The 26,521-nt window shown below is 43.2% G+C and overlaps 1 protein-coding gene across 1 annotated transcript in view; it reads left to right on the forward strand.

Annotated features, from left to right (window-relative positions):
• TFR2 (transferrin receptor 2) overlaps positions 1–12,201 on the forward strand; it is a 65,181-nt gene extending 52,980 nt beyond the window's left edge. Inside the window, exons 12-19 of the mRNA XM_089693429.1 lie at positions 224–306; positions 1,645–1,708; positions 1,837–1,904; positions 2,994–3,067; positions 4,243–4,327; positions 5,945–6,172; positions 6,339–6,479; positions 7,394–12,201. Coding sequence (XP_089549555.1) covers positions 224–306; positions 1,645–1,708; positions 1,837–1,904; positions 2,994–3,067; positions 4,243–4,327; positions 5,945–6,172; positions 6,339–6,479; positions 7,394–7,621 — 971 coding nt within the window. The 3' untranslated portion in view covers positions 7,622–12,201. The remainder of the gene's footprint in view (positions 1–223; positions 307–1,644; positions 1,709–1,836; positions 1,905–2,993; positions 3,068–4,242; positions 4,328–5,944; positions 6,173–6,338; positions 6,480–7,393) is intronic.
• The last annotated feature ends 14,320 nt before the right edge of the window (positions 12,202–26,521 follow it).

Raw genomic sequence — 26,521 nt, forward strand, 5'->3', positions numbered from 1 at the left:
CGAGTTTCCAAATGGTCAGTCCGCCCCTGCTTGTGACATCATTGACCTCATATGACCATATGGCTAAGATTAGGTCATTGATATCACAAGCATCCCCTCTTATTTGTCCATGTACAGCTGATGGGTGGAGAATGGCCCAGCTGTTGCTGATTGGGCAGGGCAACTGTGCACGACTGGAGGGAAGGTCGGAGTTCCATATAGTAATGTTCCATATGTGTTCCAGGGTTCCAGCCTCGGCGCAGTATTCTGTTTGTGAGTTGGGACGGAGGAGATTTTGGAAGTATTGGAGCCACAGAATGGCTGGAGGTGAGAGACCTCATGATATATAATAATACATTGTATCCCTCCAATAATTCACTGTATCCCTCTAATAATATATTGTGTCCCTCTAATAATACATTGTATCCATCTAATAATATATTGTGTCCCTCTAATAATACATTGTATCCATCTAATAATACATTGTATCCCTCTAATAATACATTGTATCCCTCTAATAATACATTGTATCCCTCTAATAATATATTGTATCCCTCTAATAATACATTGTATCCATCTAATAATACATTGTATCCATCTAATAATACATTGTATCCCTCTAATAATACATTGTATCCATCTAATAATATATTGTGTCCCTCTAATAATACATTGTATCCATCTAATAATACATTGTATCCCTCTAATAATACATTGTATCCCTCTAATAATACATTGTATCCCTCTAATAATATATTGTATCCCTCTAATAATACATTGTATCCATCTAATAATACATTGTATCCCTCTAATAATACATTGTATCCATCTAATAATACATTGTATCCATCTAATAATACATTGTATCCCTCTAATAATACATTGTATCCCTCTAATAATATATTGTATCCCTCTAATAATACATTGTATCCATCTAATAATACATTGTATCCCTCTAATAATACATTGTATCCCTCTAATAATACATTGTATCCCTCTAATAATACATTGTATCCCCCTAATAATACATTGTATCCATCTAATAATACATTGTATCCATCTAATAATACATTGTATCCCTCTAATAATACATTGTATCCATCTAATAATACATTGTATCCATCTAATAATATATTGTATCCCTCTAATAATACATTGTATCCATCTAATAATACATTGTATCCCGCTAATAATATATTGTATTCATCTAATAATACATTGTATCCCTCTAATAATACATTGTATCCCTCTAATAATATATTGTATCCATCTAATAATACATTGTATCCCTCTAATAATACATTGTATCCCTCTAATAATATATTGTATCCATCTAATAATTCACTGTATCCATCTAATAATACATTGTATCCCTCTAATAATACATTGTATCCATCTAATAATACATTGTATCCATCTAATAATATATTGTATCCCTCTAATAATACATTGTATTCATCTAATAATACATTGTATCCATCTAATAATATATTGTATTCATCTAATAATACCTTGTATCCCTCTAATAATACATTGTATTCATCTAATAATACATTGTATCCCTCTAATAATACATTGTATCCATCTAATAATATATTGTATTCATCTAATAATACATTGTATCCCTCTAATAATACATTGTAACGCACTGTTGTTACATTGCAGGGGTACCTCAGCATGCTGCACCTCAAGGCCGCCACATACATGAGCCTGGACACCCCCCTTCTAGGTAACACCGCCCACCTTTCACACTTTGGTGGATTGAACCTTTAAATTGTTGTTGAAATGGAAGTGACCGCCGTTTGCCATAAATGGCGTGGAATGGACCGTGTCACATGACCTCTTTCATTCTTTCAGGTGATGAAAAGTTTGTAGCAAAGTCCAGCCCCATGTTCAGGACCCTAATAGAGAATATCATCAAACAGGTGAGTGGAGGAGAGGACACAGCTAAGGGTGGAGAAGAGTCTGTGTACTCCTCTCCTGCACAGGGGGCAGCCAAGGCGGCTCAGTGAAGAGGACTGGTTGTGACTGTATCCTCTCCTGATTGGCTGTGGTGACATCTGGGAAATGAGATATATATAATGTCTATGATCATAGTTCACCATGTACACATGGAGACCATCCCAGTGTCTGCAAATATTGGTGGAGAAAAGATACCCACACCACCAGAATTAGTGACCTCCAAATAATTATTGGTGGAGAAAAGATACCCACACCACCAGAATTAGTGACCTCCAAAAAAATATTGGTGGAGAAAAGATACCCACACCACCAGAACTTGTGACCTCCAAATAATTATTGGTGGAGAAAAGATACCCACACCACCGGAATTGGTGACCTCCAAATAATTATTGGTGGAGAAAAGATACCCACACCACCGAAATGACTAACCTCCAAAATAATATTGGTGGAGAAAAGATACCCACACCACCGGAATTAGTGACCTCCAGATGATTATTGGTGGAGAAAAGATACCCACACCACCAGAACTTGTGACCTCCAGATGATTATTGGTGGAGAAAAGATACCCACACCACCAGAACTTGTGACCTCCAAATAAATATTGGTGGAGAAAAGATACCCACACCACCAGAACTGGTGACCTCCAGATGATTATTGGTGGAGAAAAGATACCCACACCACCAGAACTGGTGACCTCCAGATGATTATTGGTGGAGAAAAGATACCCACACCACCAGAACTGGTGACCTCCAGATGATTATTGGTGGAGAAAAGATACCCACACCACCAGAACTTGTGACCTCCAAATAAATATTGGTGGAGAAAAGATACCCACACCACCAGAACTGGTGACCTCCAGATGATTATTGGTGGAGACCTTCAAGCACGTGCAATGACCTCCTGTCCTCCATGCCATCATCTCCTTCCTCCCTACGTCTCCATACTCCTTGAAGTGGACCTTTCATTACCTACAAGCCTTCATCACTCCATTCCTGATAGGTCACAATATACAGGGACAAAGTCATTCTTCACTTTCCTTCTGTCTCTTCCAGGTAGACAACCCGCGTCAGAGCAAGCAAAGCATCTATGAAAATGCAAAATCGTACGGGAACAGGAAATCAGAGGTGTAAGTGACTGACAAGTGTCTGGAGCGGGAGTACCACTGTAATTGTACCAGTCTCTGCACACAGAGTAACAGTAATAACAGCAGTCTCTGCACACAGAGTAACAGTAATAACAGCAGTCTCTGCACACAGAGTAACAGTAATAATAGCAGTCTCTGCACACAGAGTAACAGTAATAACAGCAGTCTCTGCACACAGAGTAACAGTAATAACAGCAGTCTCTGCACACAGAGTAACAGTAACAATAGCAGTCTCTGCACACAGAGTAACAGTAACAATAGCAGTCTCTGCACACAGAGTAACAGTAACAATAGCAGTCTCTGCACACAGAGTAACAGTAATAACAGCAGTCTCTGGTCACAGAGTAACAGTAATAACAGCAGTCTCTGCACACAGAGTAACAGTAATAATAGCAGTCTCTGCACACAGAGTAACAGTAATAATAGCAGTCTCTGCACACAGAGTAACAGTAATAACAGCAGTCTCTGCACACAGAGTAACAGTAACAATAGCAGTCTCTGCACACAGAGTAACAGTAATAACAGCAGTCTCTGCACACAGAGTAACAGTAACAATAGCAGTCTCTGCACACAGAGTAACAGTAATAATAGCAGTCTCTGCACACAGAGTAACAGTAATAACAGCAGTCTCTGCACACAGAGTAACAGTAACAATAGCAGTCTCTGCACACAGAGTAACAGTAATAATAGCAGTCTCTGCACACAGAGTAACAGTAATAACAGCAGTCTCTGGTCACAGAGTAACAGTAACAATAGCAGTCTCTGCACACAGAGTAACAGTAATAACAGCAGTCTCTGCACACAGAGTAACAGTAACAATAGCAGTCTCTGCACACAGAGTAACAGTAATAATAGCAGTCTCTGCACACAGAGTAACAGTAATAACAGCAGTCTCTGCACACAGAGTAACAGTAATAACAGCAGTCTCTGCACACAGAGTAACAGTAATAACAGCAGTCTCTGCACACAGAGTAACAGTAATAACAGCAGTCTCTGCACACAGAGTAACAGTAATAACAGCAGTCTCTGCACACAGAGTAACAGTAATAATAGCAGTCTCTGCACACAGAGTAACAGTAATAACAGCAGTCTCTGGTCACAGAGTAACAGTAACAATAGCAGTCTCTGACCCTTATTTTTGTGCTTTTTATCCTAAGATTTGCCCCACTGGCCATGGACACGGGCAGCTTTGCCTTCACTGCCTTTGCCGGAGTTCCTGCGCTGGAGTTCTCATTTGTGGAGGTACTCTTATCGTGACGCCCTGCTGTCAGTATATTTGTTGTGGGTACTGAAAATCTAGAACAAAAATATTTTTGGTGTGATATACACTTTACTCTAATACAAACACTTAAATCTGAAGTTTAATGTGCTTTCCTATTTCATTACACCCGGTGACATCATCATTGGGTCTCTGTTCTTCTCTATGCAATACAAGCAGATCATGGCTGGTGGGAGGGACCAGCAGGGTGTTCTTCGTAGGTTCCTGAAAACATCGAAGCACCCTGCCTCAGTTCTGCTCTTAAGAGTCTTCAGCCATGATGCAACTGTAGGCTGGCTCTTGGGAGGACTTATCAATGCCTTGATGGGTGGGTTTCAGTCTGGAGGAATGGACATTCCTAGGAGGGCCACCTATGGTAACTCCTTCATGTTACGCTAGGCCTCCAGGATTGAAAGCACTGAAACCCAATGAATGGAAAGGGAGGTCCAGGGCAGGGGTGGACTGACCATTTGGAAACCCGGGCACTGCCCGTGGACCCAGGGTCAGTAGGGGGTCCCATGAGATGCCCCTGGTACCTTTCATAGGCTTTTTTGAGTTTGGGCAAGGACACAGGGGCCCCATCATCCCCTATTGCCCGGGGGCCCCATGAGTTGTCAGTCCACCCTTGGTCCAGGGTCAATCAAGCTGGAAGGAAAGAGCTAAAGGATGTCCTCCACCCACTCTGCTGTATTCTCGGAATATTGCTGCAACCTCCTCCACCCACTCTGCTGTATTCCCGGAATATTGCTGCAACCTCCTCCACCCACTCTGCTGTATTCTCAGAATATTGCGACAACCTCCTCCACCCACCCTGCTGTATTCTCGGAATATTGCTGCAACCTCCTCCACCCACTCTGCTGTATTCTCGGAATATTGCTGCAACCTCCTCCACCCACTCTGCTGTATTCCCGGAATATTGCTGCAACCTCCTCCACCCACTCTGCTGTATTCTCAGAATATTGCGACAACCTCCTCCACCCACCCTGCTGTATTCTCGGAATATTGCGACAACCTCCTCCACCCACTCTGCTGTATTCTCAGAATATTGCGACAACCTCCTCCACCCACTCTGCTGTATTCCCGGAATATTGCTGCAACCTTCTCCACCCACTCTGCTGTATTCCCGGAATATTGCTGCAACCTCCTCCACCCACTCTGCTGTATTCTCGGAATATTGCGACAACCTCCTCCACCCACTCTGATGTATTCTCGGAATATTGCTGCAACCTCCTCCACCCACTCTGCTGTATTCTCGGAATATTGCTGCAACCTCCTCCACCCACTCTGCTGTATTCTCGGAATATTGCTGCAACCCCCTCCACCCACTCTGCTGTATTCTCGGAATATTGCTGCAACCTCCTCCACCCACTCTGCTGTATTCTCGGAATATTGCTGCAACCTCCTCCACCCACTCTGCTGTATTCTCGGAATATTGCTGCAACCTCCTCCACCCACTCTGCTGTATTCTCGGAATATTGCTGCAACCTCCTCCACCCAGTCCCACAACTTTTACCATTTTAATCCGGTTAAGGTCATTTGTGTATTTATAAATTGTAGACAACGTTTGGCTCCACAGTACTCATGTTGGCCTTTTCTTCCAGCGATCAAACCCATACAAGTATCTGGACACCAAGATGGACACGTATGAAAACCTGAACAGTATTATGGACGGTCGTCTACCGGCAGTGGCTCTGACATTGGCACAGGCCGCTGGACTGTCTCTGATGAAACTTTCCCATGACCGAATCCTTCCACTGGACTACACAGCCTATAACACGCTGCTCCTGGAACATCTGATCAGTCTGAAAAAGTACACCAGCAAACTAGAGGTGAGCCTTCTAATGTTTGATCTGTGCTTCCAGTAATGGGGGTTATGGGGACGAATGGCACACTTAATGGTTCAGTCAGTTTGTCCTCCTACAGGACGGTCGTGTGACCACACATTGACAGTCACACTGGACAATGGGTTACCATAATGCTGTATGTGTATTTCAGCCACGAGGTCTGACCCTTTCCTGGTTGTATTCTGCACGAGGGGACTATGCGCGAGCAACGGACAGACTGAAGAAGGCAATTGGACATTCGGACCTCCACAACGAGAGGATGATCCAGTTCTTCAACGTGAGGATCATGAGGGTGAGTAATGGCGTCTCTCCCTGTATAACTGCTCAATGCCTGCCACCTCCACTTCTTGAGGCCTGTTTCCTGATAGCACATTGATCTGTCCATTCTGACCTCTTAAATTCACCCCATACAGTACATAATGGGCAGACAAACACGTTACCAAGGGCAGATCAATATATCATCAATTCAAGAGGCTAAATTGTAAAGAGCAACGTATAACCAATTAAGGAGACCAAAGTGGATTGATCAACAGATACCAATTTAGGAGGCCAAAATTGACAGATCAATGGATTATCTACTTAGGAGGCCAAAATGGACAGATCAACAGATTACCAATTGAGGAGGCTAAAATGGACAGAGAAATGGATTACCAATTTTAGGAGGCCAAAATGGACAGATCAATGAATTAGAAATTTAGGATGCCAAAATGGACAAATCAAAGGATTACCAATTTAGGAGGTCAAAATGGACAATTCAACGGATTACCAATTTAGGAGACCAAAATGGACAGATCAACAGATTACCAATTTAGGAGGCCAAAATGGACAGATCAATGTATTACCAATATAGGAAGCCAAAATGGACAGATCAATGTATTACCAATATAGGAAGCCAAAATGGACAGATCAATGGATTAAAAAACTTAGGAGGCCAAAATGGACAGATCAATGGATTAGAAACTTAGGAGGCCAAAATGGACAGATCAGCGTATTACCATATTAGGAGGCCAAAATGGAAAGATCAATGGTATACCAATTTAGGAGGCCAAAATGGACAGATTAATATTTCATCAACTCAATAGATTAAAACTGAAAAATCTACGTATTATCAGGAAGTAGGCCTCAAGGAGAGTAAGTGTGCAGTTTATAATAGTTTTTAATAGCATTTGAAGTCATATTATGTACTCTGATGTTTTTCTCTTGAAGGTGGAATTCTACTTCCTGTCCCAGTATGTGTCCGCCATCAATTACCCGTACCGCCATATCCTCATTGGGCGAGGCGAGCACACCCTAGAAGCCTTGATGGAACAGCTTGGCCGGGACCAAATTGACAGCAGTGAGGTGCACAAGCAGATCGCCCTCTTCACTTGGACCCTGGTGGGAGCAGCCAATGCCTTGAGCGGGGAGGTTTGGGAAGTCCAAAGGAATTTCTAGATCCAGGGAGCTCCTCTACGCACCTCTACGCACCTCTAGGCTGCTAGAGCTCAATGCTGGACCTTTTCCTACATCTCATCTGCCAGCCAGTCACAGAGCTGCTTATGTCTTCATAATTTATCAGTGACAGTGATCACTATAAACGTTTTGTCTTTTTTTGTATCTGCTGGCTGCTCGTCATGTTGCTGCTGCTTTGCTATAGGCAAGTGCCAGGACGAAGTAACGTTTATCAGCGACAGGGCTCGCTATAAATTACTGTTATGACTTAATTACCCGGTGCTACCTGGACCCACTTCGTGCTTGAGCAGCTTTTGCTTTAAATTTTGGGAAGGACTACTTAAAGGGGCCTATTTATAAATATCCACCAAATAATTGTTTCACTTTTTTTCACATTTTTTTTTAATCTGGCGCGACACTTTTGTCTCATTTCAAAATCTATAAATGGAGAGGTGCAAAACTTGTGCAAGGTGGAAGAAAAAAACATCACAGTTCCAATAACTCCATTCCTAGTTTTCCTCCTGGTTTAGGTTGGTTTAAACTCTATACAAAATAAGGATAAAGTTTTAGAGTCCATTTGAAAAATTCCCACAATTGGCACTTATTAGTGTCGGGATACCCTCTTGAGAACCGCTGGTTTTGGGTCCTCCTTTACTTCCTGCACAGCCAGGTAACATGTATTTTCCAGACGCAAGTAACAGGCCATGAGCTTTTATTTTTATTAGGGAATTTAACTTGGATAGGGTAAGAGGGATCTGGGATGCCCAACGTGATTGAAGAACAACAAATGAGGGCAATTTCCTTCTCTAAACTGCTACAAAAATGGCAGTTATGTGACTGTGTTCCAGCTGGAACCATGACTGTATTTAGCAAAGTGACAGCTTGCAGGAGCTCTGAGTCCCCTTGAGTGGATTTTTAGTCCCAACTTGTAGGAGCTCATAGTCCCCTAAGTGAACAAAATACCAGCCCTCCTGGCTATGGTATCAGATCCCAGTACAAGGGATTAGGTAAGCTATGACCTTTTCCCCTGAATTCTTCCCAAGAACTTGCATCCAGCAGACGTCTTACTTATAGACCCTGTGGGTGTAGAGGTGCTCACACTGTCCTTCTTCTGAAGCTATGGATAGCACTGCTTTCCAGCCTTCCACTGGGCTGGTTCCTCTCCAAGCTATGCCCACTACAGGACAGTGAAGCTTCCTCTTTCAGCTTTCCTCCAACTTCCAGCCTGGAGGCAGAACCCTCCTTCTCCAGGGCTCCCCAGCTACACAGCAGCACTCCTTCCACCAGACTCCCCTGCTAGCCAGGCTCTGTGATATTTATGGGCTGGTCTACGACACTGCCAGGCCTCCTGCCTAGGATTGGTCAGACTCCCATAGATATGCAGATCAGCCCTTCCTTACCTTCACCTACTGACTTCTAGAAGGTTCTCCAAGCTCTTAGAGCAGGGGGAGGTACCAGAAGGCTGATCTGTAGAGCCCACCAGCTTGACCTGAAGTAACCCTCTGTCTAAATCCAAACTTCTAGCAAGCCTCTAACTACTTTCAAGAACTATGTACACCAGAGGGCACTACATTAGGTTCACCTACCTAGTACCCATAAAGGGTTTTACATGGTGAACAGCAATACTTGTGTACATTATATAATTAATATGATGCTCAGCCTTTCTTAAAGGACCGCCATGAAATAGGATAGGTTCCATGAATTCTAATCAAGTTTTGGCCCTACCATCTGCATATTGTAGGTAGCAAGATTGTCAGAGGAGGCAACAGTTCTGCAATCTTTTGTTCACTAATTTTGATGATCCTGTATCTATTGTAGCTTCACATACTTATTTTTGTTGGACATAAAAGGACCCGGGCTGGTCTGGTCTTCTTGTCCAGTAGTCCTTTGCTTTTCAAGGTTCCCCTTATTGTGTGTTCTCAGATGACTTTAGGGGAGGACTGGACTAGAGAGCTTTCACCATTACTAGTAAGATATGCTGGTCTGGTGGACCTAAGTTCAGACACTTCACCATTTTTCCATTGATAAGAGCAGGACCGGCCACATGCTAGCCATACTGCTCCACATTCTAACCTGCAATCCGGCAGAGGGAAGTCTTCCAGCACCATCTTACTTCGTGGCTCTGAGATGTGACTAAATACCAAGAACCGTAAAGGAAGTCAATGCCCGAGGACCCCGGGATGGTCTGGTCTTCTGGTTCAGTAGTCCTTTGCTCTTCAAGGTTCCCCTTATTGTGTGTTTTCAGATGACTTTAGGGGAGGACTGGACGAGAGGGATTTCGCCAGTACTAGTAAGATATGCTAGTCTGGTGGACCCAAGTTCAGATACTTCACCATTTTTCCATTGATAAGAGCAGGACTGGCCACACGCTAGCCATGCTGCTCCACATTTTGACCTGCAATCCGGCAGAGGGAAGTCTTCCAGGACCATCTTACGTCATGTGACTAAATACCAAGAACCACAAAGGAAGTCAATGCTAGAAGATGTTATAAGCCATGTCTTTTAACGACATCTACCTTTCCCCAATCTCAGTGACACCATGTCCCTCAATGTGTATTAGCCCACAAACGTGAAGGGACCAGTATGTTGTGTTTGTGCCCCAGGCCAAGGGATTTCAATCCACCCCTGGATGGTCTCGTGCACAGCACCTTCTTACAGCTTGGACATAACTGGCCATTCTCCTCTGACCTCCCCGATAGAGCTGGTGTCTTCTTCACCACTGGAGAGGCTGAAAATTACAGGAGTTCATGTTCTGTTCTGCTCATAATTGGTCAAACAATGATGGAACCTAGTGAATAAAGTAACGTATGAGATGCAAATAGAAAGTTTTTTTTTATTTTTATTAGCATATTGATTACATTTCAGCTTTAAACTTTTATAAATAGGCCCCTTTGAGATATCATGACCGCTGGCTGTTCTTCACTTTACCACCTTACCATTATCTCCGTCTAGGACAATGTAATCGTTATCATCGACAGTGCTCGATATAAATTACTGTTACAGCTTTATTACCTGGTGCTCACTTAACCCCATACACTGCTTGCATGGCTTTTGCTAGGACTTCTGGGAAAATGCTGCCTAGAAATACAACTCCGCCTTCCTGATTGCGCTCATATTGTGAGGCAGGGCTCCAAAATCAACAACCTTTTAAATAGTATTTGTGTTTTGCTCCAGGAGACCTGGACAGGTTCTAGAAGTGTCCATTTGTGCTCAATGAGAAATGGTATAGAAGGGGTGTGTGCGTCTATAGCTGACTACAGTTGTCTTTACAACCATGTGTCTACAGTTACTACACAGCAACAAGCAGGATGTTAAGGTGACCCTATCAGGGGTGTAGAAAAAGTAAAAAAAACAGAACCCTGTGATAAAAAGATCTTCATACTTACCTGTCCATCGGCCAGTTTGCAGAACATTTGCTCTGTAGCACAGCTCCTGGGATAGATCCTATCCTGCACTTCTGGGTGTGAAGAACAGCATGTCCCCCCGCTGGCTACTGTGGTTCCTCCCAATGACTCCTACATCACTACTGTGTCCTGCAGTGACCAGGGGTCAGCAGGAGGAACCACAGCAGCCAATGGGGAGAATCGCTATTGAACCTCCCTGAGGAGTCAAACAAATCGGCACAGGGTGTTCGACTAGGTAGTGAAGTTCCTTCAAACTGGCTGATGGACGACAGGTAAGTCTAAAGCTGTTTTCTTTACAAGGTAATACCTTTGGAATTTTTCTAACCCCCCCGGACAGGGCACTTTAAAGCGCATACATAACCAACATCCATGTTTTTTTTTTTTTTTTTTTTTGGATGGTGTGTGGAAGTGATGGAAACCACTTTCTGAAAGAGAAAGATCACCAGAAGTCCAAGGAAAGTTTAATTTCCCAGCAATAAGTGAATAAAACATCCAGTTTGTTTGTTTTTTTATATATTTTATTAGGGTTTTCTTTAAATACAAAAAGATCAAATACACACAAGATACAAAAAAAGAACAAAACAAAAAGAAAACATCCAATTTGTTTTGGGGTCTGAACACCCCCCCCCCCCCCATCAGGGATTTAATTTTATGTATATTCTTCTGAAGTCGATCTCAAATAGCAAACTGGATTTCTATGAAGTTTATGTATGTGATAGAATATCTGAAAAGGATCCAGCAGCAAAACGTTTTGATACATCTTAGATACAGAATACAACCTCCAAGGCTTGAAGAAGGAGCGCTCAGACCCCGAAACACGTTGGCTGATGTTTCAATCATGAAGGAATGAAGGACAATGTTACTATGTATCTCTGCACACCGTCTATTATTTAAAAGCTTTCTCGAGTGTAAAAGAAAATGAAAAGGAACAAATACTGTATAAAAGTTGTTGATTTGATCCCTGAATTAAACAATCAGGTTTATTAAAAGGGCGGAGCTATACGCATAAGATTTCATTGAGTGTGGGTTAAAAGATGTTCTCAATACGGTTTATCACTGACAGTGATCAGTAGAACTGTACCTTGCTGTTCCCTTCACACACAAGTCGTATCTGTACAATGTAACAATGTGTCACTGAAAGCAACATTTCTTATTAAATAGAAGAGCTTCCTCCTCCAATGTGTCCGACCTTCCTTCATATATGTGTGTATTGTGTGTGTGATCCCAACATAGGGAGCAACTCAGCATTCCCAGCAGTGCAGAGGATGAGAGGAGAGTGATAGAGGAAGGAGCAGAGTCCTCCAGCAGTGCAGAGGATGAGAGGAGAGTTATAGAGGAAGGAGCGGAGTCCTCCAGCAGCGCAGAGTATTTCAGGAGATGAGAGTTATAGAGGAAGGAGCGGAGTCCTCCAGCAGCGCAGAGTATTTCAGGAGAGGAGTTATAGAGGAAGGAGCGGAGTCCTCCAGCAGTGCAGAGGATGAGAGGAGAGTTATAGAGGAAGGAGCGGAGTCCTCCGGCAGTGCAGAGTATTTCAGGAGAGGAGAGTTATAGAGGAAGGAGCGGAGTCCTCCAGCAGTGCAGAGTATTTCAGGAGAGGAGAGTTATAGAGGAAGGAGCGGAGTCCTCCAGCAGTGCAGAGTATTTCAGGAGAGGAGAGTTATAGAGGAAGGAGCGGAGTCCTCCAGCAGTGCAGAGTATTTCAGGAGAGGAGAGTTACAGAGGAAGGAGCGGAGTCCTCCAGCAGCGCAGAGTATTTCAGGAGAGGAGTTATAGAGGAAGGAGCGGAGTCCTCCAGCAGTGCAGAGGATGAGAGGAGAGTTATAGAGGAAGGAGCGGAGTCCTCCGGCAGTGCAGAGTATTTCTGGAGAGGAGAGTTATAGAGGAAGGAGTGGAGTCCTCCGGCAGTGCAGAGTATTTCAGGAGAGGAGAGTTATAGAGGAAGGAGCGGAGTCCTCCGGCAGTGCAGAGTATTTCTGGAGAGGAGAGTTATAGAGGAAGGAGCGGAGTCCTCCAGCAGTGCAGAGTATTTCTGGAGAGGAGAGTTATAGAGGAAGGAGCGGAGTCCTCCAGCAGTGCAGAGTATTTCTGGAGAGGAGAGTTATAGAGGAAGGAGCGGAGTCCTCCAGCAGTGCAGAGTATTTCAGGAGAGGAGAGTTATAGAGGAAGGAGAGGAGTCCTCCAGCAGCGCAGAGTATTTCAGGAGAGGAGAGTTATAGAGGAAGGAATGGAATTCTCCTACATAGTAGTGTATTGGGTTGAAAGAAAAAGATTTGTCAATAGAGTTATTATTATTATTATTATTATACAGTATTTATATAGCGCCAAAGGGTTTGCTCAGCGCTGTACATTAGCAAGGGGGACAGAACATGAGACAAGACAGTAACAATACAATACACGAGGGGTTCTAGGGCCCTGCTCTTTCGAGCTTACAATCTAGGAGGGAGGGGAAAGTGGTACAGGAGGAAATGGCTGTGGGGGACAGAGTGGTAGGAGAAGTGGAGGAGGTCAGTTGTTAGGTGAGGGTGGGGTAGGCTTCACTGAAGAGGTGGGTTTTCAGGGTGCACCTGAAGGTGAGGAGGGTAGGCGACAGTCTAATGGATTGGGGTAGGGAGTTCCATAGGATGGGGGAAGTCCTGGAGAAGTCCTGCAATCAGGCGTGGGAGGAGGAGACCAGGGAGCTTGAGAGTAGGAGGTCCTGTGAGGAGCGGAGGGCATGGGTAGGGTGGTATTTGGGTATCAGGTCGGTTATGTAGTTTGGGGCAGCGTTGTGAATGGCTTTGTAGGTCAGAGTTAGCAGTTTGAATTTGATGCGCTGGGCAATCAGGAGCCAATGAAGGGATTGGCAGAGGGGGGTGGCGGATGTGTAGCGGTTGGTGAGGTGGATGAGTCTAGCCGCTGAGTTCAGGATAGACTGGAGTGGGCATAGCGTTCGTTTGGGTAGGCCAGTGAGAAGGGAGTTGCAGTAGTCCAGGCGTGAGATGATGAGGGAGTGTACGAGTTGTTTGGTGGTGTCTGGGGTGAGGAACGTTCGTATCTTGGAGATGTTGCAGAGGTGGAGCCTGCATGACCTTGATAGTAATTGGACATGAGGTTGGAAGGAAAGGTTTGAGTCCAGGGTGACAACCAGGACTTTGGCATGTGGGGTGGGATTGATGGTGGCATTGTTAGCAGTGATGGAGAGAATGGGGGGGGGGGGCGCGGGGGGGGGGGGGGAGGAAGACCAGGAGCTCGGTTTTGGACAGGTTTAATTTGAGGAAATGGAGCGATATCCAGTCTGATATGTCGTTCAGGAGGTGGGCGATGCGGGCGGAGAGTGAGGGGGTGAGGTGGGGGGTGGAGAGGTAAATTTGTGTGTCATCAGAATAGAGGTGGTAATTGAAGCCGTGGGAGTGTATCAGTTTGCCAAGGGAGGAGGTGTAGATGGAGAAGAGGAGGGGTCCGAGGACAGAGCCTTGGGGGACTCCGACAGAGAGGGGGAGGTGGCAGTGTTATAGGTGATGCTGAAGGAGCGTTGGGATAGGTAGGAGGAGAACCAGGAGAGAGCAGCATCCCTGATGCCAAAGGAGTGCAGTTTAGTAAGGAGGAGAGGGTGGTCGACTGTGTCGAAGGCCGCGGAGAGATCAAGGAGCAGAAGGACAGAGTAATGGCCATTAGCTTTGGTGGTTAGCAGGTCATTATTGATTTGAGTAGGGCAGTTTCGGTGGAGTGTAGGGGATGGAAGCCAGACTGTAGGGGGGAGGTTGTTGTCAGTGAGGTTGGCGCTTAGGCGATTGTAGGCCAGGAACTCAAGGAGTTCAACCAAGAACAAATATAAATGGGGTTCAATGGCCAAACCTTGTATGCTCAGATCCCTAAACATGCAGTTGACACAGAGGAAGATAAAATCCCATATAAAAGATGGTCTAATATCCTTTAACAGGGAAATAATTTCTTATTGATCCCCAAAGATAGTCAGAGACTTCCTCAATCCAGGTTGGAGGTTTTTTACCTTCATACCTTCTATGCATAAAAATAAAAAACCTTCAGTGTAGAGCCTCCCCGCAGCCCCCCTCTAATACTTACCTGAGTCACATCTCGATCCAGTGATGTGCATGAGAGCAGCAGCTCTCCTGGGACTCTCTCTGTCATTGGCACCCACTGCGGCCAATCACAGCTAGCTTGCTTGTCCCTCCCTTTCCTGAGCTGCATGCTCGGATAAGCTTCTGGTATGGTTCTTGGGGGGGGGGGGGGGCAGGAGAAGAAGAACAGGTAAAAACTAGTCTATTACTCTGGATGTGTGCACCACACTGCTCAATTTCCTCCTTGAGATGTGACCTGGCCATCTGTGCCACCTGGGTGCAACTACCCTGCTGGAGTGCCCGCTTGTGCAGGTGAGAATGGGATCTCTTTACAGCTCCATGTGCCAAGCTGACACCTCCAGTATGTAAAATGGTCATATTTGTTTGCTCCCAAATGGCAACTGACCTGAACGGAATTTTAAAAGCCTCCCATTTTGACAAAACATTAGGCCCCCGATACACTTACCTTGTCTAAGGACCTCCATGCACATTAATCTCTACTTTTTAATCTTGACTTTTTCTTTGAAACTCTTTTCTTCTAAATAAACTTTTAGAACCTTCACCGTGAGCAGAAGTTTTGTTTTTGTAAAGAAAGCAACCATGGCCATTAATATAGACTTGCCCCTCTCCACCCATGACTATTAATATGGAGTTGTCCCTCCTTGCGGCTACAACAACCTCCATTCTCCCAGGAAGCCTTTCCACAAAATTTTGGACTATGTCTGTGGAAATATTTGCCCATTTGTGAGGTCAGGTAGTGATGTTGGATGGGAAGACTTGGCTCACAATTCACCAGGAAGGTGTTCAGTAGAGTTGAGGTTAAGGCTTCATATAGGACATTCGAGTTCCTCCACCAAACTGGTCAAGTCATGTCTTTATGGAGCTGGCTTAGTGTGCTGGGGCACCTATTACAACAGATGAGGGCCTTACCCCAAGGTTTGGAACAGCTCAGTTGTCTAAAATGTCTTTGTATGCCGTAGATTTCACAGTTTCCTTCACTGGAAACACCAGAACTGAATCATTTAGAGGGTTGTCCTCATACTTTGGGTCATTCAGAGTAAATAGCTACACTTCAGGTGGCAGTATTCCAGGGCTTCTGGTTTACTGCAGACTTGAATTTCAGGCTCTCAGAATACACACACAGCTTAACGTGTATTGACCATGTCATTTGTGGAGTCACAAAATTTTCTTCACACACAAACTGCTTTGAGACACAAAGAAGAAATAATTCATTAATAAAATATAAATCTGTCACTCTTTATTGCTGATGACCCAATATTGATTTGTGACAGAGGAATTATCAATAGGAAATTGAACTGCCAGCATGACCCCTTCACATTCTCACAGCTTGGCCAGTGAATCAATATGTTCCCTTCAAATTTTTGAATACAAATTAGGGTCACAAAAAGATATTGCTACCCTGGCACTGTCCCTGTAGAAATATAACACTGGTTTGTGTGAGAAGCAAGATCATTCTTCTACCAAAGTTGTGTTAGGTTAAAAAAAAGTAAGAGGAGACCACCACAAGGCCTGGAACTGTACATAATGGGGTCTACGTTTGCCATATTGTTTGTAGTTTGGTTATCCCTGTCACGATCGCCGGATCGCCGCCACCAACATGCGACAATCTCACAACCGCGACCACCAATACGTCACGATCGTGGCGTCAGACCCCAGACCTTCTCACCAAACTCGTGACCGAAGGACTGGCCGATCTAAAACCGCGGTGTGATGTGCGTAACAATACCACACCCAGCTGCACCCTGCACAATGATTTTCCAGCTAATGGTCAACCGATCGATGTGCCGTCAGCCTGAATGCGCTTGTTACTGGGTCAGGTTAATTACGCAACTAACCCTCTACTGCCACCACCCCTTTTTGCACAGAGAAAGGGGAAACTCTTGTAATCAGTTAATGCACTAAAATGATTGGAATAATGGTCTGTATAACACAGTCTGCAGGCCCGTTATACAGAGATTAAAACAAACAGTAGCGTCTCTTCAAAGACAGGAATTCGTAAATTGCAATTAAAAACTATAGGAACAGTTCAACACTCTCAGAAAGAAATATTTTTTACTAAAAGAGTCAAACAGGTGCAATAAAAGAAATATTTACAAAGAAGATGTAACTAAGATATATATATACATATATATATAAAGAACCACAGCACAGCAAAGAGATAATAGGAAGGAAGTTAAAGGGTTAAGTTACTTGCCAGTATGCCTTGGTTTGTAAGCAGATCCACATTGCAGAGCGGAAGGGTCTTCCCAGGTGGTAAATTGATGGTAAAATTGGGAGATATGTTTAGCTTAACTTTGTAGGCCTGCTAGCCTGTGTTTTCAAGTCCCCCAGCAGGAGGGATGGCTCTGAGTAACTGGCCAATACCCTGTTTAGGGAGGGACCATCGGATGGACTCTGCATTGAAACCAACAGCTTCATAATCCATGATATGAAACATAGGGGACAAACTGACTTGAGGAATGTTCATTTAATTCTGTCACCTTAAGCTGCTAGGTTTTATGAGGTTACAATTTCTTTTAAGTCCTGGGAAAAACTACCTTATCTCTGTTATGAGGTGAGAGTTTACACATGTCTGTGGACAATCAGACTCTGTCTCTATGGGGGGGCTTTGAAGCTCTGGGCCCCCTGCTGCTCTACTTGCCAGTGACTTTTTTTAACACACACACATTTGTCACTGTGCCTCTCAGGAAGGGAGGGGGAAGGAGAATAAAGGATAAATGAATCTTTTTAATAAAAAGGGGGACTCTGCATCCATTTCTGATGAGCAAAGTTGCTACAATCCCCTATGACCATCAGCTCCATCTGGTGGCCATAATGCAGTATTTTCCTGAACTGCCACAATAAAAAATACTGCATTATGGCCACTAGATGGAGCTGGTAATGATGGTAGATAATCACATTACAAATGCACTTTATAAAGAGTTTTGAACAGATAAGACTTCTTTTTACTTTTTTCTGACCTCCAGAACGGATTAATTGATTTTCAATACATTTACACATTTTTTGTATCATGTCCCTGTACAGTATTTATGCCTTTAACCACTTGCCAACTGCAGATAGCCGAATGACGGCTTCACTGTGGACGGCCAGTTCTGGGAGGGCGTCATATGACATCCTCTCAGAACGCACCCTCCCACAAGCCCTCAGGGGCGCACACCCGGCGATCCTACGGACACAGCTGACCACATGATGTGGTAAAAGGCCAATCACAGTGGCCTTTTCTCACATGATCAGCCCTGTCCAATGACACTGCAGATCACAGGAAAATGCAGTTGCCGGTTATCGACTGCAATCTCCTCATCCTGTCACAGCATAAGGAAAGTACTGCCAATTAACTGGCAATTGTCAGAGAGGGATCGGCACTGATCATCAGGACACTGATGATCCGTGCCCTGATGATCAGTGCCTAGCAGTGCCTCCCATAAGTGCCCAGAAGTGCCACCCACCTGTGCCCATCAGTGCGCTTATCAGTGCCACCTATCAGTGCTGCTGAATCAACGCACGTCAATGAAGAAGAAAAGTTATCTGTTTGCTAAATTTTATAATAGAAACAAAGAAAAACTTTTTTTTTCAAATTTTTTGCTATTGTTTTGTTTATAGCACAAAAATAAAAGTAAATACCACCAAAAGAAAGCTCTATTTGTGTGAAAAAAATGATAAAAGTTTCATATGGGTGCAGTGTTGCATGACCGCACAATTGTCATTCAAAGTGCGACAGTGCTGAAAGCTGAAAATTGGCCTGGGCAGGAAGGGGAGGGGGAGTGCCTAGTAGGCGAGGGGTCAAAGTACACTTTATAAAGAGTTTTGAACAGATAAAATACTTTTTTTTACTTTTTTCTGACCTCTGGGATGGATTAAAAATTGGTTCTCAATGCATTTATGAATTTGTTTTTTTCATGTCCCTGTACAGTATTTATGCCTTTAAAGTGCACTTTATAAAGAGTTTTGAACAGATAAAAGACTTTTTTTTTTTACTTTTTTCTGGCCTCCGGAATGGATTAATTGGTTTTCAATGCATTCCTATGGGAAACTGCGTTTTGGTTTAGGAATTTTTCGCACTACGAAAAAAGTCCTGCAGAATGCATTAAATTAGTAAACTGAGGTACGCCTGTACAAATATTTATGGTGAAAATTTGAATGGTGATACATTCACACAGTGATTGTTTTATATAGAGACCCCAAAATAGTATCGATGGGTCGTAAAATAAAATAAATAAAAAAAATATCCATTGTATTCATTACACTGACAAACATTTTCCTGAGGTTACTGGGTCTTTAAAGTGTACCTGGCAGAAACTGAAATTGTTATGAATACATTTCTGACATGAAACAATATACAGCAACAGTATCATTTTCAGAAAATCTCCACAGACTACTATTAGAAAGCAATTCTCTGGTCTAGTGAGTCTGGCTAGGCTAAAATGATGTCATCAGTATGCTGCAAGCTGGAGGAAGAATTTCCTCAGTCCCCCCCCCCCCCCCGGTTATCAGACTGAAAAATTGTAGCTTTGTAATGAGTTACAAAGTGGGAACCTGTAGCAGGGGCTGATCTGTGTCAGATGTTTGTGAACATCACAATTTACATAACAGGGTCATCTGTGAGCTGGCATCTCATTTCAGAAAGTAGATGGTGACACTGGATGGCGCCTGAACAAAGATGGCTTCATCCTTCTGGAGAGAAAAGTGGTTGACATGTCAGGCAGTGTTGTCAGCCTCCGTAAGTGAAAGCTTACAGACAGGATGGCAAACATTTACTGACAACCAGGGGCGGACTGACAACTCATGGGGTCCCCGGGCAATAGGGGATCATGGGGCCCCTGTGTCCTTGCCCAAACTCAAAAAAAGCCTATGAAAAAGGTACCAGGAGCATCTCATGGGGCCCCCTACTGACCCCGGGCCCTCGGGCAGTGCCCGAATTTCCAAATGGTCAGTCCGCCCCTGCTGACAACACCACTTTTTGGCTGGCAAAACTCATAAAATTTACTGTCAGTCACATTTTCTACTGACACTTCAAAAAATACATAAAAATGACACGTTTTCAGTGAAAATATAAATATTTAAGCTGCAAACATGTAGCTAGTGCTGTTAGCAATGTGTTTATGGTATAACAAAAGTTAAAAAAACAACATATTTCTCCATCTACATGAAGGTTAAGTTGGTATAACCCAGCATTCCATCTTACATCAGAGTCTGCAGAGTTCCCCTTTACAGCGCAAGGGAGAACTCTGAAGAATATATTTTAAAAATATATATTTTAAAAAAATATATATTTTTTTAAATATATTCTTCAGATTTTGTTTTTAACATATAAAAGTCATTTTAACATATATGTTTACATACAGTATATTTGTAAATGCATTCCAAATGCTTCGAAATATATTTTGAAATATATTGAATACGGCCAAAATTGTAGCATTTCAAATATATTTTTCATCCAGGTGGGTGAAGATCAACTTGATGGATTTCAGCTGTTAACACCCTCCTTCAGAGTACAACTCTCACCACCAATTCACCTGATAAATAAATAAACTTCACTGCGTAAAACTTTAAAAACATTTTTATTGGCAAAAAATATATTCACATGTAAGGTGCCTAACCGTACCAAGTGTGAAAAGCCTCTATTATTGCTCCGCAATCTGGAGAAACTGTGCCGTGGGGAGTCAGCTATAATAGAACTGCACTCCGATATAATCATCCTTCCATGTGCGAAATAACATGAACCTCTGTAATTTTCACCGGCTTAGATAGCAGTGTGTTCTCCGGTATGAACGTCAATGTGCGCTACCGCTTCAGTAATCACCAGCTCCGTATTGCGTCATGACGTCATCCAAAGCTCCTCCCTGATGCGTTTTGTCACTCATTTGACTTTCTCAAGGGAACATGACTTGGATTTAGGTCGGGTTTGGTTTTCAGCGCTGCTCCGGTTTCACTATATGATTGATTTTGCCTTATATGAGATAGGGCTTGTATGTAATAATGGCTACAAATCTGTTTAACCACTTGCCTACCGGGCACTTATACCCCCTTATTTACCAGGCCAATTTTCAGCTTTCAGCGCTGCCGCACTTTGATTGACAAATGCACGGTCATGCAACATTGTACCCATATGAAATTTTGATCATTTTTTTCTCACAAATAGAGCTTTCTTTTGGTGGTATTTAATCGCCACTGGGCACTTTACTTTTTGCGCTATAAACAAAAAAAGTGCAAAAAATTTGAAAAAAAAAAAAAGTTTCTTTGTTTCTATTATAAAATTTTTCAAAAGGTAATTTTTCTCCTTCACTGATGTGCGTTGATGAGGCAGCACTGATGAGCACTGGTAGGCGGCACTGATGGGCACTGATAGGCAGCACTAAAGGGCACTGATAGGCAGTACTAATGAGGTGGCACGTATAAGCGGCACTGATAGGCAGCACTAATGAGGTGTCACGGATAGGCGGCACTAATATGCAGCACTGATAGGCGGCACTGATAGGCGGCACTGATAGGTGACACTGATGATGAGTACTGATAGATGGCACTGACTGGCATCACTGCTGGGCACTGACTGGCGGCACTGACTGGCACAACCGCTGGGCACTGACTGGTGGCACTGACAGGCAGCACTGCTGGGCTGCACTGGTGGGTGGCACTGGTGGGCAGCACTGGTGGGTGGGCACAGGTGGGTGGCACTGGTGGGCACAGGTGGGTGGGCACAGGTGGGTGGCACTGCTGGGCACAGGTAGGTGGCACTTCTGGGCACAGGTGTGTGACACTGCAGAGTGGCACAGGTGGGTTCATTGCTGGGCACAGGTGGGTGCACTGCTGGGCACAGGTGGGTGATCTGCTGGGCACAGGTGGGCGGAGCTAGTGGGCGCACTGCTGTGCACAGGTGGGCGGAACTTGTGGGTGGCACTGCTGGGCACCGATCATCAGGGCACTGATCATCAGTGCCCTGATGATCGGTGCCGATCCCCGCTCTCGGCAGTACTTTCCTCACAATCTGACAACGTGAGGAAAGTGCAGCCGAGAACCGGCAATTGCATTTCCCTGTGATCAGCGTGTCATTGGACACCGCTGATCACGTGGTAAAAGGCCGCTGTGATTGGCCTTTTACCACATCACGTGATCAGCTGTGTCCGTAGGACACAGCGATCACGGAGATCGCCGAGTGCGCGCCCCCTGGAGAGCGCGTTCTGGGTGGACGTCATATGACGTCCACCCAGAACTGGCCGGCCACAGTGCAGACGTCATTCGGCTATCTGCGGTCGGCAACTAGTTAAGCTACAGTATTTTCACGGTCACTACGAGTATGTTTGTTTTTGATTCATAGAAGCGCACAAGATTCTATTTATTTATTACATTAACCACTTGATGGCGACTTCACACAAATATGCGGTTTCACAGAACTGGGCTTTTTTTCCATGGGGCCACATATTTGTGTACCTATCTTTCTGCTGGGAGTGTGCCGTACAGCGCGCTCCCAGCATAAAGACCAGGGTGTCACTGAGACCCCCGGGTCCCATTCTAATGATCGGGACCTGGGACTCCTGATTCCAGGTCACATGATCACTCTGATTGGCTATCACAGTGATCAGTCACTGTACAGCCCGGCCCCCTTATTATTTTTTTTTCCTCTATGAATGGAGGAGAGAGGTACATTGTATCTCTCTAACTCCTGGCATAGAGGGAAAAAAATGTTTGTAAAAAAAAAAAAAAAAAAAGAAAACAAAAGATAAATAAATAATAAAAAATAAAAGAAAAAAATAAACAAAAAATACCTAGATCAAGGGTGGATTTAGTTTCAGTGCCAGGGTAATTGTTTGGGTCAAGGTCAGGGTCCAAGGTCAAAGTCAAAAGGTCAGGGTCAAATGTCAGGATTTAGAAAAAAATTGGTATTGATGTCAGTTAGGCCCTGATTTACTAAGAATTGAGTCTACCAGCAGACGCTGAACATTCAGGCAGACTCAATTCAATCAATCAAGACCTGTCAGTCTTCAGAAAGGCGTCTAGCAAACTCATTGAAAAGAGTCTACTTGTAGACTCTTTTCCTGTTAGTAAATCCAGAATCAGGTCAGGCACATTTCTAGATGCAATACCGGATATGTTCACTAGGTGGCGCACAACTGCAGGCTTTGTCCTGTTGGCGTTTTTCTGTTTGCATATGAGAATACTTAAATTTAAAGTAAAAAGTAAACTTATATTTTTTTTTTTTGGGTTGCTGTTTCTCCAAAATGATCAGACAACTAATGCATTTCTTAATGAATGCCATACATTCTATTTTCAAATGTCAAATATTTTCACACTTATATCTCAAATAATTGTGAATGTCTAGTTCTAATTTCCTAATATAATGATATAGCTTCCTTCTCTTTAATCATGTAACTATTCTATGTTAAAGTAATAGTGCAGCGCTATAAATGCATGTGATCAATCATAAACGCTAGAGATGAGCGAATCGAACCTGGCGAAGTGGAATTCGTTTCGAATATCAGGAAAAATTCGATTCGCATCGAATCCGAATTTTAGCAAACTTCGGGTGCACTAATCGAATTTTTCCCGATCAGCCGGCAAAAGTGTCACTGCAGAGAGCTCCGCTATTTCTGACAGTTCTGACAGTTCATTTACAGCGGTTGAAACATTGTATCTATTTGTTTCCATTTAGGATACAGATGTTTTTATTCGGAAATAAATAGATACAATGTTTCAACCGCTGTAAATGTGAAGGAACTGTCAGAGAACTGTCAGAAATAGCGGAGCTCTCTGCAGATACACTTTTTGCTGTACTGGAATTCTTCTTCTTTTCATTCTTCTTCTTCTTTTCATTCTTCTTCTTTTCATTCTTCTTTTCATTCTTCTTCTTCTTCTTTTCATTCTTCTTCTTCTTCTTTTCATTCTTCTTTTCATTCTTCTTCTTCTTCTTTTCATTCTTCTTCTTCTTTTCATTCTTCTTCTTTTCATTCTTCTTCTTCTTCTTTTCATTCTTCTTCTTCTTCTTTTCATTCTTCTTTTCATTCTTCTTCTTCTTCTTTTCATTCTTCTTCTTCTTCTTTTCATTCTTCTTTTCATTCTTCTTCTTCTTCTTTTCATTCTTCTTCTTCTTCTTTTCATTCTTCTTCTTCTTCTTTTCATTATTCTTCTTCTTTTCATTCTTCTTTTCATTCTTCTTATTTTCATTCTTCTTCTTCTTCTTTTCATTCTTCTTCTTCTTCTTTTCATTCTTCTTTTCATTCTTCTTCTTCTTCTTTTCATTCTTCTTCTCATTCTTCTTTTCATTCTTCTTTTCATTCTTCTTCTTCTTCTTCACCGTGCCCCGTGACTGCCCAAATGAGTGAAGTGTGCGGTGATTCTAAGATCGACGGCACTCATCTGCATGTCATACTGACTGACAGTATTCTCTTCCCAAGCAGACTCCAAGGGCATTTAAATTAAAGGTACAGTGTTCTGCACTAATATAAAGGCTCTCTGAAGCCTAGAAACCCTTTAAATAAGTTAAATTCGCGGCGAATAAATTTGCATCGAATAGAATTTCTCCCGCAAATTCGGCGAATCAGCCGAATCGAATTTTTGAATAATTCGCTCATCTCTAATAAACGCATGTAAAATCAAAAAAGTGCAAATAAGTGCAATAATGATGTAAACTGGTAAATGGTGCTAAAAAAAAGTTTATATAATCATTCCTGAATAATGGAATGTCCTTCGTGCGAGAGTACCAACTCAGAGAGTGCCTATGAATGGCACGTGTGGTTTATCTGTGATGGACAGTAGTGCATGAACTCGTGAAAGGTAATCCACCCTTTTGGCACCCACCCTGATGGATGGATGGAGCTGGATGACTAACCCATAGCTGCCAGAATACCACTGCACTCCCAGATGTGTGAAGTGTATATCCCATGCGCATAAATACTATTGTTCTGGTGAGTATACACCAGGGGCAGACTGACAACTCATGGGCCCCCGGGCAATAGGGGATCATGGGTCCCCTGGCTCCGAAATTAATGAGCTGAGGGGAAAAAAAAGTAAAAAATGCTCAATTCACACAGGTCCTCTGTCCTGTACAGCATGAATGAGAGGGTTGTTACGCTATGGGGAAGTGGCCCTGAATGCTCACTGTCTGTGTTCAGGGCTGTACACCTGCACCCATATGCTTGTCAAATTATGACCTGCAGCATTTCCATTGTGTAACATAGGTTGCCTGCAAACGGCGATAGCCACAAAAACAAACCACTGATTCCCACTCTACAGGCCACAGCACCCATGTGAATGAGCCCCAAGACCTCCATTACACACACAGCTTTATTTATGACCTCAGTACAGTTTTATCATTTAGATTTCACAGGAATATGGTTGGGATTATGTCCATTAATAATTTTTTTTAGTGTATTTTTACCATAAATATAATTTGGATATTTTCTCTGGTGGTGGGAGGCTGTCAGGTATGCTGTACGGGGCCCTGTGATATCTAACAGTGGCCCTGGGTGTATGCTGTGTCTGTGCCACCTGTATAGTTAGGAAGAACAATAACTTCTTTTATGGAATCCCTTGAACCTCTGCTATGTACCTCAATGTATCTAGGAATTGGACATGTTTTCAACTGAAAATACAACAATTATTAATAATGTTTCCCCGGCAAATGAGGATCAGCTCCTCGGTGGAGAACAGCGATCTCGCCATGTCCAGATGTGGTCTGGAATTCCACAAAAGAACAATTCACAAAACTAAAAAAATAGACTTGCAAATTACCACTAAACTCTCCTAACTACACTCCCATCCACTCACACTCCCTACTACCACTTCCGGGTGTGTGCAAACGTCCTTCCGCAAACGTCATGACGTGTTTCCGGTATGACAGCTGCTCTAACAGCCATCTTGGCATATATTTGTGCACCATAGCAATTTTCCATGCGGCTGCATTGTATATATGACATTCGCAAATATATGTTTGCAGTTCTATTGTGGATTTGGCATTGGTGAATGTATGCTTGCAGCTCTACTGTGTATATGACATTGGTGAATGTATGCTTGCAGCTATACTGTGTATATGACATTGGTGAATGTATGCTTGCAGCTCTACTGTGTATATGACATTGGTGAATGTATGCTTGCAGCTATACTGTGTATATGACATTGGTGAATGTATGCTTGCAGCTATACTGTGTATATGACATTGGTGAATGTATGGTTGCAGCTCTACTGTGTATATGACATTGGCAAATATATATTTGCTGATAAAGGCCCAAGTCAACATAAATTGGGGGCCTAATTTATTTATTATAAAAAGAATAGCTAGCTGCACATTGAACACGACCTATTCACACATATTCCGCACTTATTTGGACAGCAACAACAAGTAGGTACATTCAATTTCTTGGTGAAAAAAAAATCAGGATTGATGTTAAAGGTGTTTGAACAGACAAGGTCTCATATTAATCCACATTCTA

The sequence above is a fragment of the Staurois parvus genome, unplaced genomic scaffold (assembly GCF_062004578.1).
Source record: "Staurois parvus isolate SC_StPar_1 unplaced genomic scaffold, SC_StPar_1.0 ptg000633l, whole genome shotgun sequence".
NCBI classification, from domain to species: domain Eukaryota; kingdom Metazoa; phylum Chordata; class Amphibia; order Anura; family Ranidae; genus Staurois; species Staurois parvus.